The following is a 19,711-nucleotide window of genomic DNA, read 5'->3' as shown; positions in this document are numbered from 1 at the left end:
CTCAGTTCTTGCAATTCCACTTTGTCTTCTGCCCAGGAAACAGTGGAGTTTAGTACCTCTTTTCAGCCATGCCTAGTGGTGGTGAAGGGGTAAATGTTGAAGTGCAGGCACTCATCATGACTGTTCCCATAGCCACACCCCCAAGGAGAGTCCGAAAATTCAGGCATCCATGTGGATTCATATCAACAACCCAGTTCTAGCCATTTTCATGTCCACTGGGAGCAGGTCTTTTGTAAAGTGAATGGGTCTTCATTGCCCATTCAAGAACAAGCTGCCCCCAAATACTTGGCATCACAACAGGGATCAAAATATTGTTGCCAGAAAAAAATCATTTCCCTCCAGCTACTATGAAGATTGCAGGTAAGCTCAGAGGGACCAGGGAAGTCTAAGGGGGGAGGGGGGCAGATGATGTCCACAGCCTTAGTGGGGCTGGTGGCTCCGATGCCAGTGGAGCAGTGAACCCGCTCTGGGTTTCAGTCGGAACTCTAAAGGAGCTACCTGAGGTGCAAAGTCAGAGTTCTGACTAGCTTTGACTGAAACCTGGACCAGATTCACTGCCCCGCTGACACTGGCGCCACCAGCCTCCACTGAACACCCCTGCTAAGGAAAAAGTGCTGATGCTTCATCCCTATGAGCCCTGCCTTCACTACACCACTGATGTCTAGTAATACAGGCTGGCTAAATACTCCAAATACTCCAATCAGTCTTTATCTCGTCCATCTAGTCAGCATGCCCCCAAGCACTGCAGCACCAGGTACTCAAAAAAACAAGACTCCTCTCCCTTTTGAAGTAGGTTAAAACGTTCCAGTCTGTACAGTCTATAATAGGAAAAAATAAAATACATAAAATAAGGATCCATGTTTGCAGTAACAAGTGAATAGCTAAGGAGAGTTGATTTTGTTTTTACACCTAAATGTTGTGCGAACCACTTTAATAACTAGTGGTTTTCTACTTCATAAAAGTGATGTGGAGATATACTCAGGTTTTTTGAGATGCTCTGTTGTCTAATCAGGTTCAACAGAGCAGCTGATCCCATGTGCCACTAGAAAGAGAATGCCAAGATCCCATTCAGCAGCAGTAAGGGTTCTGAAAAAATGCAGCTTGCCCTAAAAAGCGAGATGTGTGCCATTTCTGATATCTTTGCTGTGGTCCTACGTAACCCCATGGGGTAGCCCTATTGCCATCAATATACCATCTCGATTTGGATGAAATCTACACACATACCTACATAGCTGAACGCCCCAAGTTCCATGTTTGAAAATGATTAGTGTTTTCATTCTGAATACATGCACTGCTGTGACATCATGTGCTGGCCAGGCTGTTGAGAGCTTCTCTACGTGAGCAATTTATTGCACACTCATGACTGGTCACTCACGGAAGTTTGCAGGTCCTTTACACCAGTGGTCCCCAACCTTTTTGGCACCAGAGACCGGTCTCGTGGAAGACAATTTTTCCATGGACCAGGGGAGGGGGGGTGGCTTCGCTGGCGGACTTCTGGCTGCTGGGATGCAAATGGCATCCGCATAGCAGACACCATTTGTGTCCCTGTTCTGTGCAATAATAGGCTATGTAAAGAGTGAAGAATGAAGAATGGGGACATGAAGAATGGGATGCAAATGGCGTCTACTATGCGGATGCCATTTGCATCCCAGCGGCCGGAAGTCCGCCGGCGGCCAGAGCTGGCCAGCAGCTCCGTGGACTTGCCACGGAGCGGAGCTGGCTGGGGCCAGCGAGGATTCCGGGGGAGGAGGGACAGATCGCCTCTCCCCCCTGCAGACTCAAGGTAAGAGGGTTTCGCACACCCCTACTGAGACCTGGTTCCTAACAGGCCACGGACCGGGGGTTGGGGACCCCTGCTTTACACAACGTCAATCTCCAGGACGTCTGCCATGCTTTCCCTCCTTTATCTCTCCTTTATCCCCCCCTTTATCCCTCATTCAAAAAGGTCAGAGATAAGCTGTAATAAAAGGAAATGGCACAATGTTGGCAGTTTATAAAGCCAGTGTAGCCCTATAATTCAGCCACTAGATGGCGCTGTTTCATTGAACATATAGAGCATTGCAATTTAGGGATGGGGGAGAATTTCTCCCCGAAACTTCGGGGGGCCGAGCACCAACGCATTCGGTCCTCCGAAGGTTGTTCGGGGAGAAATTCTCCCCCGCACAGGATGGGACTTACCTTTCACGAATGTCCCTCCCGGGGGCGGGTTCCGGCTGTGGTTCGGCAGGTCTTCGTCAGGGGCGGGGGCAGCAGCCGCCATTACAAGAAAAGTAAAAAAAAAAACGCCCCTGTGATAGGCTACGTAACGATTAACGTAGCCTATCACGGCTAGATTTGCAAAGTCAGCCGTGATAGGCTATGTTAATCGTCATGTAGCCTATCACGGGTGACTTAAAAAAAAAAAAAAAAGCGCGTACGGCTAATGGCGGCCCCCATAGGGAGCCACCATTCGCGTTCCTTATTTGGTCCCTGTAGTCTACGTAAAGATTTACGTAGACTATGGTGAAAATAAGGACAACGCAAATAGCGTTGCCCTTATTTTCGCCATAGTCTACGTAAATCTTTACGTAGACTACAGGGACTAAATAAGGAACGCGAATGGCGGCTCCCTATGGGGGCCGCCATTTGCGTATGCGCTTTTTTTTTTTCAAAGTCACCCGTGATAGGCTACGTGACGATTAACGTAGCCTATCACGACTGACTTTGCAGATCTAGCCTTGATAGGCTACGTTAATCGTTACGTAGCCTATCACAGGGGCGTTTTTTTTTTCTTTTGAAGTTCGTGGCCGGGGAGACGGGGCGCTTCTCCCCGGCCTGAATTTCGGCCGGGCGAGGCAGAAAGCCTCCCCCCCGGCCTGAATTTCGGAGGGAGCAGCGAAGCGCCTCCCCCCCACCGCGAAGCAAGTTGCGAGACCAGGTAAGTGACTTTCGTGCATCCCTAATTGCTGTTGCTGTCTGAGAAGGGAAGTTTTCAAATCATAATCACATGTTCACCATCTAAAGAGGCCCATCATAAATCCAGAAGGACTCTGGAAGAAGAAAGCCCCCGTAAGGATGCAGGATTTTTTGCTTACTGTAGAGAAGCCCTGAGTCTGTATATCCCATATTAAGTGCTTATAGGAGGGCGCAAGTAGGATCAAGTGGTAAATCTCTAAGATGAAAACCACTTTTTTAAGAACCAGCCATATTTTGAAAATAGGGCTTGACGGGCATACATTAATTATGGATTTTCACACAGAAATTGTACAATTAAAAAAGGGAAGAAAAAGTGCACTCCCACCTCCCTCTAGTAGGAATCCCCACAATAAATACCACTGGTATCATCCTATGTGAACAGGCTACAATTGGGGCTCAAAGCCATCTAGTGAGTATTGTTGGCCTATGCTTAGGACAGCTTAATCTGGTGAATGAAATGGTATGGTTGGTAAAACTTAGAAATGAAAAATGTAGCTGATTATAATGAAGCATTTTATAATGTTGAAGTTGGCTGAGACCCAACAACCCAAGAGAAACAGTGAACTACCCAGGTAAAGGGCCAGTTAAACTTGATTTACTATGGTGTTAATGGAGTAAGTTCTAGTAGCTGGAAAGTGTATGTGCCATTAAGTGTGGAATATAATTGCTTGCTAAAAGAGTAGCCTTTGTGTTGAACTGAATTAAGAAAACTATGTTTGGGGCTGGGGGGAGTTTTTAATGCTGCCACTAACAAGATGACAGCTGCAAACTATGTACTCTTGTTTGGAAGAAGCCCAATTAAATTTGGTTCAGAGTCAACAGGGGTTAGGATTGAGCTGCAAGCATTAATAAGCAGCCTTGGAGCAAAAGTGTGTTTCAGCAGGTTTACAATTACAACCCAATCTTATGCAGTGCTGGTGCCCTTAAACCCCTTGTAATCCATGCATTTACGTAAGCCCAACTTCACATAGGAATGGGCTGATCAACTTCTAAACTAAGTAAACTCCCTTCAAAGGCAGACTTACACCAATATGGTAAGAGGTGGGACATTTTTCAGAGACTATCTACAAAGAGCTCTTCCCTTTTCTATTTGCAATGGAGTAGTGTTGCTTTCTTGTTTCTGGGAAGCTGCCATTTGTCACTGGATATTTGTGACTGAGTGAGTGTGTGTGTGTTGGGGGAAGGTAGCTTTCACGCTCAAGACATGTCACACATGCCACAGTAATTTTGCATCTTCCAGGCAAGAGCCCCTTCTGGGTGCCCCATGGTGAGCTTCATTCTTGCTACGGATTGTCAGCATCTCAGAACATTCAAATGCCTTGTTGCTGTGGCAAAGAAAGAGGCCCACAGCATCATGTGGTGACTTCTCCAGATTCATCAGCCCTCGCCAACTGGTGCCGTCTCCCATTCATTAACCCACGCTGTCTGGGGATGATAGGAGTTTGTTTGTTCATTTCTATACCGCTCAATAGCCGAAGCTCTCTTGTAGTCCAACACATCTGGAGGGCACCAGTTCGGGGAGGGGCGATTTGAGGATTCTGTGAAACTGCAGCTAATCGACCATTTTGTGAGAGAAATGCTCTGCAGATCTCACAACTCATGCCCTCATGTCCTGCTTGTGAACTTCCCATAGACTACTGGGTGAACACTTTGCTGAACTAGATAGGCCTTTGGTCTGATCCAGCAGGGCTCCCCCTAGGTTCTTGACTCTGGAAGTTCCTGAGTTGCCAATATGAATGGCAACACATAATACATATCAAGTTGCCCAGTAAGCACCCTTCCCTGTTGCTAGGCTTGATGGAGGCAGTGATCATAAGAAGTTCTCTACCAGTAGCAGGATGCAGTAGACAGTAAGGCAAATGTGTAAATATGGTATACCATTCACAGGTACTATTCACATACCATGACAACAGGTGCCATGGTCTTTTGTATGGAATATAACTTCTGATGCAAAATGAGTTATCATGAAAGTCAGCAGTGCCACCAGATCTCTTCAGAGCTCTGATGGAAACAACTTGACTAGCAAGCTGTAAGCTGGCTCATGTACACCGAGGCAGTGATACACACTAGCTCCAGTATTCACTGATGCATGATCAGTGAAGCCAATCGATATATCTTTAAAGAATCCTCCTTAATCTTTTTCCTTCTTTCCTTTTGTTCTAAAAGTAGGGAGTACAGAAGCCCACTTTCTTTCCACATATGCTGCAATGGACATTTCATTAGTGCATCTTTAAAAGCACTTTCTTGAACTCTGTAGATGGAAGGCATCCCAGAAGTGCAAAATGCTGATGCGCTGCTTTCTAATCCTCTTTCATGCCTGAAATCTGCACCGGTGTCGGCTGCCTATAACTGGGGAGAGCAAAGGCATAAGCTAGAAGAGGTCTCATTAGCTGCCAGGTCAGGAAAGATCCCAGTAGGCAATTGTTAGGAGTACAAAGCTCCCTAGTATGGGAACATCAAATCAAAGGTTCTAATGGTGCTGAGTTTTGCGTTGCTGTCTTTCTGGAGAACTTTGGAAATGTCTAACTGCACAGGTGAAGCAGACTAGGAAGTACAATAATGATAGCCCCAAATGAATTAAGGGTGACATCCTATGCATGTTTAGACAGAAACAAGTCCTATGATTCCCAGCATTCCCCAGCCAGCAATGCTGAGAAAAGTCCTACAATGCTAGCTGGGGAATACTGGGAGTTGTGGGACTTTTTTCTGTCTAAACATGCATAGGAGTGTGCCATCAGTGACACAGGAGAACTGCACTGCAGAATGGGAATGTCTAAAAAGACAGGTATTAACTAGAAGTGTTGGCTTGGGCAGAGCAGAGCAGAGCAGAGCAACAACAACAACAACAACAACAAAGGGAACCCAAAAGATTTCTGTTAAACATTCAGGAGTCAGTGTCCTAGCAAACATTTATAGTTGTTTTCTAAAACAGAGCAAACTACAGTACAACACTGATTTGTGCACTGATATTTAGTGGGCAGTATATCATGTTATACTCCAAAATAAACCAGTGTAGAAAAAACACCTTAAGGGTGCATTGCAGCATGTTGGCTGGGGATGATGAGAGCTTTAGTCCAGCACATCTGGAGGCTGGCATAGAGTGTGGTTTATAGAGGATATTGCCCTGACAACTCTTTGATGCAATGTGGCAGAGCTGCAACACACAAAGGCCGTGACCCAACATTAGTCATATGCAACATTAGTCATATGCAGCCACAGTTGGTGGCTGTGGATGGGGTACACATCTGCATTTAAAGACCCATCAAGCCATATCAGTGGAGCCTGTATAAGCATCCCAATAGAGGTGGAGAAATACATTCAGATGTGTGTCTCCATTGTTGATGCATATATGAGGTTGCTTCCATGGCTGCATGTCCCTTTTTGGATCTGGACTGCTTAGAAGATGAAAATAAATCACCGGAACTAGGCAGTCTTTTTGCTCTCCTCCATCATAGCCTCTTTGGTCAACTCCACTTTTAGCGGCACACAACACACAAATGATAACTATGGGTTGTACCCAATGGTGTTGTTTCACCACTGGCAGAATGAATTTCCCCTTTCCCCCTGCAGCCACCCATGTTCCCCCCCCCCAATTGGGGGAACCTCCAGAGCAGATTGGGGTGCACACATGGGATTACGGGAGGGAGGGAGAGAATGGAGAAGTCCTGTTCTGCAAGTGGAAGTCCTGTTGCACAAGTAGACTCCTTGCACGTCTGTTGGATCCAAACCCTTGTCACCTCTAATCCTGTCTCCCTTTGTTGAATAACTCCCAGATATGACAGTGGCAAAGATCCTTGCTGACTGATCACATGCTTAGTACAACAGCAGATCAAATGTTTACTATTAACCTGACTGTCCCAACTGGCCAGTGTTCTGAGCAGATGTTGGACTACAAGGCATCTATCTTTTACGTTGCACTTTGCAAACACTCAAGATTGCTTAATATGGATTAAAAAATGACTTGAGTCCAGGGTTATCTTTAGAGACTAAGGTTATCATGATCTACTCCAGCCTTCCCCAACCTGGACTCTTCAGGTGCATAGTCCAACACATCTGGATGACACCAGACTGGGGGTGGCTGATCTAGGCAGACATTTCAATGGGAGAAATTTAAACATAGGTCCTGAGCCAATTGTATGTAAGCTGTGCAGCTGGGGCAGTGTGGACATGGCCCTGTTCTGACAATAGGCAGTGATTCTAATCAGACGTTTGGGGGAAGAAGGAATTAAATCCAGCCCCCACCCAAACAACTGACTGATGCTATTGCCAACTATCTGACCAGGGTTTTTGCACCCACAATTGCCCTGGTGGCAAGTCTCATGCAGTTGGATCAATGCCTTACAACTCAATCCTATGCATGTTACTCAGAAGTAAGTCTTCCTGTGTTCAATGGCGCTTCCTGCCAGGTATGCATAGATAGGACTGCAGCCTTAGACTTTAATAGGCTCTTTGTTGGTTTTGCTACAACAGACTGAAGTGGCTGGAATGTAAACATACATTAGAAAACCCTGGATACTTTAAGCATCTCTTTGTACAAAATCAAGACAGTCAAAAAATGATATATGCATGGGCCACCAAAGCAAATTAAGGTGGACAGTGTGGAGTTTTAATCCAGCTTAGTGTATATATTGGTACAGATCTTACAACTTGCAGGCAGTGCTAATGTCGCTATCAATGTTATCAGTATTCAATGCTTATGGAAGTCCAACATGCATTCTCTTGAACCTCTAACGCAACCTCCCCCAATCTGGTGCCCTCCAGGTGTGCTGGACAACAGCTCCATCATCCCCAGCAAGCAGGCCATTCGCCATGTTGGCTGGGGATGATGGGAGTGGTAGACCAACACATCTGGTGGATGCTGGGTTGGAGAGGGATGCTTTAACCAATTCAGTCCAGGTGTAGTGGCTTTTGAACCACAGACACATATGGAAGAACAATTAAAATACTATTTTGCAAGAAGGGACATGTGCAAAAGAAAAGCTACCACAAGAAGGCAATATTATATTAAATAGGAAAAACAGTTAATGTACTTCACTCTTCCCCAAACTGGTGCCCTCCGGATGTGTTGGGACTGCAACTCCCATAATTCCCAGCCAGCATGCTCATTGGCCACCGCAACACTTATGGAGGGTTCCAGGTTGGGAAAGACTGATGTACATGATTCAAAATGCTCAAATAGAAAATAAGATGTTTTCTACACAAGGAAAAGCAATAGTCCCACATCCTGTCAGCAATAATGAGAGAGAGAGAGAGAGAGAGAGAGAGAGAGAGAGAGATATTACTGTTGGTTCCCTCTTGATTCTGGCTATGTTTGGAAAGGAAATGAGTACCAGAGCAAGCTGTGAAGAGCAGTGATCACGCACTCTGTATTTATGTCTTTAGGGGTTTGGGGCTAGATCAGCTAAAAGGTTAGGTGATAGTGAGAAGAGAGGACTCAACAGGATTACTCTTCCTCTAGCCAGGGGGAGGGGGCAAGGTGTCTGTGTTTAGAAAGAACAACAGATTGCAGTTCAAGTGAGACCCGGAGCCACATTTGGGCTCTGTCAGCACAGGCCCTACCATTAGGCAGAGTGAGGTGGTTGCCTCAGGCAGCAGATCTGAGATGTCATGAAAGGACAGCAAATTGTTATTTTGTTTCTTATGGTTGCATTTTTGCTGTCAGGGAGAGTAGAGGTGTTTGTGGGATGTTCTCCCCGTAGCAACCACTAGAGCCAGTGGCCATAAAACAACTTGGGTACTCAGCGGAAAGCCCACAGTGCTGCTTTCCCAAAGGAGATCTTTGGGTGACTCTAGACAGACCGCTCATGCTACCAACCCAAAGGTGTTGTGTCACCATTCTGCCTTTCCCTCCTTAACAGACTTTTTGTGGTAAGAAAAGAGATGGAAGAAGTGGTGGGAAAACACAGGAGGGTTCCAAAGGAAAGGCATCCTTGTCTGGGCTCCTCTTAAAATTCATGTTTGAGGCAGGGCAATTGCACAGTAAAAAGCCTCGTCTGGAAGTATCCTTAGTGTTCTGCAGACCATTAGGTGGAAGATGTTGGCATTCTCTGTGTTGGCTGGGGGTGCTGGGAATTGCAGCCCAACGCATCTGGAGGACACCAGATTGGGGACACCAGATTGCACTATGGCTTTGTGTGACAATTTGATTGAGAAGTGGGCATTGTCTCCAGCACCAAAGGCCACATCTGAACTGTATCATGGGATAGGAGGTTATAGCCAAGTTGCATATTTTTGTTGTGCACCATTTTTTCATATCGGGATATGGTCATGTGGCAACTCTGCACTATTTGTGCTATTCTGAGTGAAAGGTGGGACATGACAGTTTTTAAGACACCTTGGAGATGGGTCATCAAGTATGAGCATGTGAATTGATTATGGTTTAGCAATGTTATTTTGTCTGCAAATGGTCCATACCGCAAACTCTTTTCTGCACCAGGACACCCAAAACAATGGCATCATAATGAAGAAAACACTTTGGGGAATAGCAGAGAAAGTGGGCTTTTAGGTTAGTCCACCAAAGCTTATGGTACAATAAATCTGATAGTCTTTAAGGTGCCATCAGACTCTGTTGTTTTTGCCACAGCAGACGTGCAGGCTTCCCTTTGGAAATCTGTCGCTTTAACTACAGATTAGCCACCACAGATTCGCCACCGCTGTTACCAAACCTGGCTGAATGATAATGTAATGAATACAGATGCATTTGGATATTTCCCAAGCAAATCTAGAAATGCTCTTTGGGCAAGTTTTTTTGTCTTTTACTGCAAACAGAAACGATGTGCTTCAGAACATAATGTGCCCAATCGGTAGTTCCAGAAATGGTCCAGCAAACCCCAATTCAGTCACAATGGCCTCTTTTAACTTCTGCATGTGCTCTGCTTTTAGGAGACAACTACATTTGCCTAGCCCTATCAATATGTGCCCATACCTCTGGATCCAGATGGACTAGGTTTCTATTTCCCTTACAGGATGCCACCCATATCCAAGGTAATTTGTATAATGTGCTTTGTCAAATCAACCCTTTCCATTTTTCTTTAATGTTCTAAAGGCCAGATCAAACGTACAGTTAAGAGACAGCAATATTTCCCATTTCTTGATGTTGCAGGAGGCAATGGTGCCTGATGGTAGCTCTACACATCAATGGATAGCTGCATTGATTTTGGGGAGAGAGTACCACGGGCACCCCCGCTTTATGGTCTTTGATTTACTAAGCTATGGATTTAAGTTGTAATTAATGATGTGACAATGAAGAAAAACACATTTGATGTGTGTGTTTCTCCATGGGTATCCCAAGCTTCTTTCCCCTGCTTCGTCCAACTCTTAACCTTCTACCGCTGAATCATGCAACTATTGCTTATTGGTGCCACAAACTCAAAGTGATCTCCCTGTCGCATATGGCTACGCACAGGCCTGTTGCATTTTGAATGGCTGTGGGTGCCAGCTTGGTCTTTTAAAAGAACAAAAACTTGATTCTCTTTCTAGATGTGTCATTTTGTAACTGGATAACCATGATGGGAAGTCTCCGGTTCTAATAAGTCCTACTGAACATCCCAATTGTGCTACCACAGAACATGTTTTGATGGAGGAACTATGCTTTCCTGCCACATTTGTGCAGATATTACATCAAAATGTATGGTAAATCAGTCTTGACTTGCAGGAGGACAGGAGAAAATGGGAGAAAGTAGTACATTACGTTATGGTCCTAATCAAAAGATGTTCTCACACAACAAGGTATTATGTGCTTCTAGTATGATGTGCATGGACAATTCAGATAAGGGAAGTATGTTTGCATCTGCAGTGAGAGAGATCGATAGGAAGCCCCATTTTCCCGGTTCTGTGCCCAGTTTGCTCGCATGAAGTTGCATTCTGCGATGCAGAGAACAGGCCTCTGGGTCTGTTTTCTTGTCCTCGTGCTTTAGGATCCTGCACGCATTTGCACACATGGAACAGCACACAAGGATCCTACAGTACTTGGAAAGTGATCCCAAGATTGAGCCATATACGTTTATGCAACTCTCGGGAGAAAATGAACATCCCGCTAAAGTAAAGGTGAAACTGGTTCTTTGAATGATTTTGTTTTTATATTTCTCACGCTAGGTTGTGGGATTTGATGCTGGGAAAATAATGTGCTGTGATTGCAATTAAATTAAATCTCTTTCACTTTTGTTACGGCATCACTGAAGACAACCTCAAAGCTCACACTGACTCCTGAGGTGCCAAAGTGACTTCAGCTTTGATTGGTAAACCCTCCAGTTCCTGACCATTCATTTATATAAAAAAAAGTTTTTATTTCCCCCTAAATTATATTCCCTTCTCCAATCCAAAACATTGCAAGAAAATAAAATCTTCATCAGTCCACTAAGTCTCAGTTGCCATTGCCTAACAATAGGCTTGCAAAATAGATCTATACATTTTTAAATATTTCTCTCCTAGCGACCTCTTCATCATGACCCCTCACCAGGCACCAAGCATGCTCAGCCACGAGACGGTGCATATCGTTTCCACTGTGTGCTGATCACACACAGCTTCAAAAAGGATTATGCTTTACTGCAATGCCCAGTCTGAACGGTTGAGCTGCTTCGGGGGGGGGGGGGCAAGGAAAGGAGCTCCCGAGACAACTAACACCCTGTTTGACAAATAGTATTAAGAAATAGCTACTAACGTAAGTTCACATCTGATGTGCAAATGTCCTTAGGGCAGCCACATGTGCTGCTCTCATGAGGGCCCTTTGAAGGCCAACAGGGCCTTTGGCAGAGCCCTAATGCTCGAATGGCTTCCCTGGTCATTTTGTCACATGGGACTACGTGTGGTTGGAGCAATGTGCAAGTCCCCCCATTTTGGCATTCCAGAGTTGCCTCCTCCTCCTCTTCTTCCCCTCTCCACTCCTGACCTAAGCCACACGGCACGATTCATCAATGACAAGGTGAAATTTCCCCCAAGCCCAGCAGCTCCTTGACAAGTCTCTCACCAAACTGCACTCGGCTGTACTTTTTCACGTGATAGGCGTCGGACATTTTGTAAAGGATGTAGGCATTGTTTATGGCAATGCTGATGGCAAACCAGAACACTTGTTGCCAGGTCTTGTTTGGTTTATGAGAAATGAAATACCTAGAAAAGCACAAAGAGAGAGAAGGAGGAAAATGTGAATTGCCAGTAGAACATTTCCAAGAAAGGAAGGGGTGGAGGGGTCTCTGTCCTAAAAACTACAGAATTCAGATGCATGACAGAATGCTGTGTCCCTACATCTTACAGAAAATCGTGTACATTTTTTAATTTAAATTTTGCTAATTACTCTTGCTAATCTTTTCATACGCATTTAGAGTTTGCAAACTAGGAATAACACAGACACTAACAGGTAAGCTTGACAAGGTGTTTGTTTAAAATTCTGACTGTCCTGTGCTCCTAATGCTTTTTAGATCAACATTCTGCAAAAAGTGGAGATGATGACAGAGATCTAGAAACAAGACGGTTAATTTTGGAAGATTTTCTCACATTATACAGCTGGGATAAGGAACTTATGTCCTGTGGGCTGGATGTGGCCTAATTTTATCCAGCCTGCAGTATCATCTAGTGTACCGAACATTGCTCTCCTTGCTCTCCGAACATTGCAGGTTGAAGGACTGGCTTGTACCTTTTCTCCTTCCTGCTGTTGTCACTCCACCCTTCCCCATTTATGAGGTGACTGAGAGCTCCTCCCTTGCATTTGTAATGTAAAAATGAAAACCGTTGTGACCGTAGCAGTGCGAGGTGAGGCTCCATTTCTTGGGAACTTGTCCATTCTTAAAGCAGCAGAGAAGCTGGTGGGTCTAATGTCAGTGGGAATCTGCTCCAGGTTTCAGTCAGAACCAGCCAGAACTCTAAAAGAGCTATCTGAGGTGTTTCACGCTTCAGAGAGCTCCTTTAGTGTTCTGACAGAAACCCGGAGCAGATTCACTGTCCCACTGACACCGGAGCCACCAGCCTCCACTGAGAGAGAGAACTTTGAAACTCCACTAAGAGAGAGAACTTTGAAAACACTGTGCCCCCCCACACCCGAAAACCATGGCCCCATTCTCTTACACAGCTGAAGCTCAGCAATCCTACTATGAGGCAAACTCAACCCACTGTTGCTGTCAGCGCTTGGAGTATAGATGTGCAAGGGCCTTGCTGTTTAAGAGCAGCCCTTTGAATCGCGCATCAGAGTGCTACAGAAAGCCAGGACAGGCCTGGCACATCTGTGTTTCCTGCAAATCATCAGTGGCAAAAACACTGTGGGATGCTGGCAATAGGAGATTAGGACAATTGTAAATGCCCCAAAGAAAGGCGATGCAAATTAATCAATTCCTGCTCTCAGTGGCCAGCATACTAATCCTAACTTTGTGCTTCAACCAGGGGTAGCAAAAAGGAATCAATACCTCTACCAATTGTAAAAACACGAGAGCGTCTTTTAAATTAGAGTGTTTGGCCAGCAGGCTCTCTTTCTTTCTACAGTGATTTCACATGACAATTTCTCTCTCTCAACTCAAAATGATGTTTTCCAATCGCCTTGCAACATGCATGCACCATGTGAAATCAGATTACGGGAATGACCTAACAAGCGCTGACGTTCCAGCTCAATAAAGTCAGCCATGCCTCGAAAGTCCATCTAAAAGCAATATCTTCCTATCTCCTGCCTACTCAAGGGCCCTTTCATGGCCAACAGAAGAAATCATAAGTGAAATGAATGGGGATCTTGTGTGCTGATTGCCCTGTTGGTTTTGTGAGGTGCACTGAGCTGCTGGAGAGGTGGGACGGAGCTTACTGAATTGATAAATAACCGATCAAGCAGAAGGTTCAAAGGGACTTCTCTGCAGGGGTTGCTCAAAGGCAAACAGTGTGGAGTAGGGCTGGCTCTTCCATGAAGTGGGCTGAAGCTGCTGCAGGCAGCCATTCCCAAGGGGCGGCGGGTCCCACCCCCAGGAGAACCGTGTGCCCACCAGGCCTTCCAGAAAGCCACGCTGGCTGCTCTGCTGCTGCGGCAAGAGTGGCTGGCACAGCTCTCTGGAGCACCACTGGCCTGATGCATCATTCTGAGGACCCCTCCCAGCACTACCTCGGGTGGGAAGGCTCTTCAGGAAGCCCTGCAGCCACTCTGAAGAGAGCACCCAGCGCAGAATGCCTGGCCCAAATGCCTCACTGTCCGGGGTCCTTCCCTGGAGCAAGGCGCTGGTGGGGAGGTGGCCCTGGAGAGTGCCTGTGCTACCACAGAACCACCTCCCCACCAACGCCTCACTCCAAGGAAGGCCCCCTCAAACGAGGCACTGAAGGAGGAGAGGGGCCTGCCCCTGGCGCCATCAGGAGGAGGAGGAGGAGGGGAAGGGAGGGGGAATCACTGTGGTGGTGGTGGCAGGGGAGAAGAGCAGCAGTGTGGGGGAGAGGAGGAGGAGGAGAGCGGATGGCAGCTGCTGCTGATGTCCCCATCAGCCTTATTGTCAGGGATGGGGCGAGTGAACAACCACCGCTCCTGCTGTCGTGGCCAGTGGGTTGGGCAGAAGGCCGCAGCAGGGGGAGCGGCAGAAGCAGAGGAGGGCAGGTGGGAGAGGAGAGAGGGCAGCAGCATGAACTCCTCCTTCAGGTGGTGGGAAGTGTTGTGCTGGCTCTGGTGTGGAGATCTCTCTTTCTCCTCTCTCTCTCCTGCTGGAAACGTGTTTCTTCCCGAGCACTCTCCCGTTTTAACTGAGTAAGACGGAGCGAACAGAATCTCCAGGTGTTGTTTTGTAAGACCATTTTCTCAGGACTGTATTATTTAAAAAGAATGAACATATGCAGCAGCAGCACCTGGTGTATTGGACCCAGCAAACTGGGCCCTCTTTTTTCTCAATTTAGAGGATGACTCAAATGGAGGTCTATCACGTGTTTTCTAGCGTGCTCAGCTCTGCTGCTTGCTTTCTACCCGACTGCACTGCGCACACGGGGCACTGTTTTAATTCACATGTTGAATGGGGCTTAGCGACCACCTCTCGAATTCCCGGCCACTGCAGACAAGCCAGGGGGCGGCATCCGATCGTCGCTGGCCCTGGCTGGATAAAGGAAACGGAGCTTCCTCTTCCGTCACACTAGCAGTTTTACTGCACGCGTTGATTAGCATAGAGCCTTATGATAACTGCGTTCAGTTTTTTACAAAAAATTAAAAATGGGACAAAATTGACATTTATATTAAAACGACGGGACGGTCGGGAAATATGAAAAAAAAAACAGTACTGTCCCGTTTAAAACAGTACGTACGGTCAGCCTGTTCATAAAGAGCTGCTGGGGAGAAAGGTTTCTTAAAATGCTTTAGAAAGACTCACAAATTAATCTTAATTTGCATCAGAGGTTCCTTCACGTTGCTGTTTAAAAAACCCTAGTGCTGTAGCCTTCATCTAAGCTCCTTCATGCAGGGGCCGGTGCCAGGTTCGATGGGGCCCTTGGCAAGGGGTTCTGGTGGCCCCCGCTCCCAAGTGCCACTCCGAGTGCTCCTCCCCAAAGCTTATCATGCGTGGATGGGGACAGAGGAAAGTGGCGGAAGCTGCCTGGCCCAGCACTCCTCTTCACAATGCTGGGCCAGGCAATGGCTGCTGCCCTCATTTCCTTCATCCCTAACGCTTCTGGCTCTGTCCCCCTGCTTGCTGCGGGCAAGGGCCCAGGCGCACTGACGATATGCATTGAGCAACTGCAGCTATCTGGCACAGAGCTGCAGAAAGAGAAGTGCCGGCCCTTTAACAGAAGCAAGAAGCCCACCCTTTTAAAAAAGTGTTGGGAGTGGTGGGCCCTCTAGGACCCGTGGGCCCCAGCATTTCCCTCACCATGCTGCTGCGCCTGCTGCCAACATATCCTGGGCTTTATATCCTGACACATAGTGGGCTGAAAGTGAAATCTGTGAAAGCTCTGATTTGACACCTCTAAATTTTGGACCTGCTTCAGTTAAAGTGGCCCATTATATGGAGGTCTCTGATCTTGCTTTGGATGATGATGATTGATGATGAGCATAGCCACTTATGAATTGCCAAAAAAGAGGAAATGCATCACCCAAAAAGAGGACAAAAGGGCCCCCAATGTGCATACAATTTGCATATATTATTTTATATGCATAGACACAAACTTAGAAATGATTATTATACCGTGGGAGGTTCTGACTAGGTGACCTGTGTGCCTGCCTGTTCAGTCTGGTGACTTTTGGTGGGCAACAGCCATTATGGTTCCTTGTCTTTAAACTGGAATTGGATAGCCCTTCCAACAGAGGTCCTCTGGCAACCATTCAAACATTTTAGAGGACTATCCTCCATAAAAAAGGACACATGCGAGGTGATTAGTGCAATCACAAGGTGATTAGTGCAAATCAATCATAAGGTGATTAGTGCAAATAAAATGACAAGCTCTGTACAACGTGCAGATTCCAGACGGGTGCTGTGTACGGAGCACGCTTGCAGAGTTGGCCAAACCAAATGGCTCTAGTGTGCCTTTTCTTCTTCTTCTTCTTAAGTAGTGGCCTAAGGGAGCAATGTCTGAACCTGTTTTTGCCAAGTCCTCTCCCCTTTCTGTAGAGGCTCTGACCAAATGCCAGCCCCACCCTCTGCCCCACTTTCCGGCCTGCAATACACTCGGCCCACAAAGCTTCTTTCCTCTTTGTGTTGCTGCTCTTTGTACGCTGTTTTCAGCTAAGCTCCTTCCCTGAAAGAAGCTGCTTTCCTTTCCTTTTACAAATACATCAGCACTGATGCTATTGTCAAAGAGGGTTGGGGACACTTTCCCTTTTCTTTTAAGAGCAGTTTCTTTCATGATGCAGGGATGTTTCTACCCGTATTGGTGCCTTTCCTTGGAAGCTGTTCGCCACGACACTTTGTGTGATTCAAGGCAGGTGAACAGCCTCAGAGGGAGCTATGCGCCTGTTAAGCACAACTTTTTGTAGCCCGAGAGCCGATTAGACTCTGTGAAAAGCAGACAGCGGACAGCTACAAATGACAGCTACACATCTCTTTAAATGCTAAACCACAAAGACATTTCTAGGGGGTGGGGTGGAAAGTTAAACACAGTAGCCCTACTATCTACCCCTTTGCGACAAAAGCAGCTTCAAATAATTGAATTGGATCCATATGAGTATTTTATTGTGGAATTGCACAGCCTCAGTCGCGGCGTTTTACGGGGGGTCCAGACATTGCCACCTTCACTTTGTAGCCTTCCTGTGTTTTCACATTGTTGCTTCTGCCTTTTTTCTTACCAGAATGCCTCCCCCCCCCCCGATTAAGTAAGAAAAGATAGAATAGGTGCGTAATGCCTTCTCGCTTATAGCGCTTGGACTGGACCCCGACATCTGGAAGCACCTGCTTGCTTGACATGGCTGCTGCCATTTTACAGTGCCTAAGCTCCATTTGGGGAGCCCACAAACCTGGCAAAGCAGCCAGTTGTGCCAGAATCTGTACGAGGCATTTCCTCAGTTTCCTTCTCTCTGTCACAGCCAGGGAACAAGTTTGTAGATTGTGGCCAGCCTTTCCCTTCCTGGCATTCCCAACTGAAATGCTAATCGATGCGTTGCCAGGCAGAGGTGTGTTCTTTGCCCAGCTCTGGGGCCTGACGTGATTAATGCCTCGTACAGCTCTAATTGGCTTTTTGCAAGCCCTGGCTCTGGCTTATAGGAATATTGATCTCTCCATGTTGCAAGGGGTGCTGGTAGACACCCTTTGACCAGTCATAAAGGGTTTAGTTTGTTTATTAAAAGAGAGGAGGGGACAGGCTAAAGGTGCTTTCTCTCTTTCTCTCCCTTTGTGCATTCTGCCTGATAATACCTTCTTGAAGGGACACACTTGGGCTGAAGCTGTTCCAGAACATAGACTCCCCATGTGGCTGAAGCCATCTTGGAATGGCCCGAAAGAACTTTTAGAAGATGTATGTAATCTAAAGCCCTGCTTGGTGCTTAGATCTTAGAGCTATTCTACATGAGGCTGTTAATTGGCTGTGTCTACTTTTGGTTTTGTCACAGAATTGAGATCCAAGCACTACATGAAGAGTGTTTCCTTTCCTGCTTTTCTGCTACTTAACCTCTAGGTGGCACTGTGCTATAGCAGAATAGTGCAAATACACAAGAGGAATTAAGTGCCGCATTTTCTCTGCTGTAAAAAAACTCTGCCAAAAGTGCTGCTTACACATAGAACTATGAGTAGGGATTGATGAGCACATAATATATGCCTTGTGTAGAAAAGGAAGAGTACAGGCAGGTAGCACAGAATTGCAGGGATGGCATTAGGAAGGCTAAAGCTGAGAACAAGCTGAAGTTAGCGAGGGATGCTAAAAGCCACAAAAAGGCTTTCTTCAGCTACGTGCATAGTAAAAGACAGAAGAAAGAAATGGTGGTTCAGCTATTAAATAAGGAGGGCAAAATGATAACAGATGACAAAGAAAAGGCAGAAGTGCTCAATTCCTACTTTGGCTCAGTCTTCTCCCAAAAGAGGGTCTATGACCCCCCTGGCAAAGGTGAAGTACAGGCTGAAGGGGCAGGATTGCAGCTTGAGATCGATAGGCATATGGTCAAGGAACACCTGATTACATTGAATGAGTTCAAAGCTCCAGGGCCAGATGAACTGCACCCTAGAGTAATAAAGGAACTGGCAGAAGAGCTCTCAGAACCACTGTCTATTATCTTTGAGCAATCATGGAGGATGGGTGAAGTGCCAGCTGACTGGAGGAGGGCTAATGTGGTCCCTATCTTCAAAAAGGGCATAAAGGAGGAACCTGGGAACTACAGACCAGTCAGTCTGACATCAATCCCTGGGAAAATTCTGGAGCAGATTATAAAGCAATCCATTTGTAAGCACCTTGAAAACAATGCAGTGATTACTCGAAGCCAACATGTATTTGTCAGGAACAAATCATGCCAGACAAATCTGATCTCATTTTTTGATCAGGTAACCTCCCTTGTGGACTGTGGGAATGCTGTGGACATAATATACCTTTACTTCAGCAAAGCTTTCGACAAAGTGCCCCATGATCTCCCGATGAGCAAACTAGCTCGAAGTGGGCTAGATGAAACAACGATCCGGTGGATCCACAGTTGGCTACAGAATCGGACTCAAAGAGCGCTTATCAATGGGATCTTCTCAAACTGGGGAGCGGTAACGAGTGGAGTACCGCAGGGCTCAGTCCTGGGCCCAGTGCTCTTCAACATTTGTATTAATGACTTGGAGGAGGAGGTGCAGGGAATGCTGATCAGATTTGCAGATGACACAAAATTGGGCGGGATAGCTAATACTTTGGAAGACAGAAACAAAATTCAAAGGGATCTTGATAGACTGGAGCGCTGGGCAGAAAACAACAGAATGACATTTAATAGGGAGAAATGCCAAGTTCTGCACCGAGGAAAAAGAAACCATATGCACAGTTACAAGATGGGGGATACATGGCTCAACCACACTACAAGTGAGAAGGATCTTGGAATTGTTGTAGATCACAAGCTTGAATATGAGCCAACAATGTGATGTGGCTGCAAAAAAGGCAAATGCTCTTTTGGGCTGCATTCATAGAAGCATAGCTTCCAAATCCCAGGAAGTACTAGTCCCCCTCTACTCAGCACTGGTTAGGCCTCATCTGGAGTACTGTGTCCAGTTCTGGGCACCGCAATTTCAGAAGGATGCAGACAAGCTGGAGAGGGTTCAAAGGAGGGCAACAAAGATGATCAGGGGACTGAAAACAAAGCCCTATGAAGAGAGACTGAAAGAACTGGGCATGTTTAGCCTTGAGAAGAGAAGACTGAGGGGAGATATGATAGCAC

General features: G+C 46.3%; 1 protein-coding gene across 1 annotated transcript in view; it reads right to left on the bottom strand.

Annotated features, from left to right (window-relative positions):
* Window positions 1-7,542: 7,542 nt before the first annotated feature.
* PGBD5 (piggyBac transposable element derived 5) overlaps window positions 7,543-19,711 on the bottom strand; it is a 109,174-nt gene continuing 97,005 nt past the window's right edge. The window contains exon 7 of the mRNA XM_084828112.1: window positions 7,543-12,060. Coding sequence (XP_084684238.1) covers window positions 11,865-12,060 — 196 coding nt within the window. The 3' untranslated portion in view covers window positions 7,543-11,864. The remainder of the gene's footprint in view (window positions 12,061-19,711) is intronic.

Source organism: Heloderma suspectum, chromosome 1 (assembly GCF_057233095.1).
Source record: "Heloderma suspectum isolate Gila_16-S chromosome 1, 16-S_ref, whole genome shotgun sequence".
NCBI lineage: Eukaryota > Metazoa > Chordata > Lepidosauria > Squamata > Helodermatidae > Heloderma > Heloderma suspectum.
This window is presented reverse-complemented; position numbering and strand designations above follow the sequence as displayed.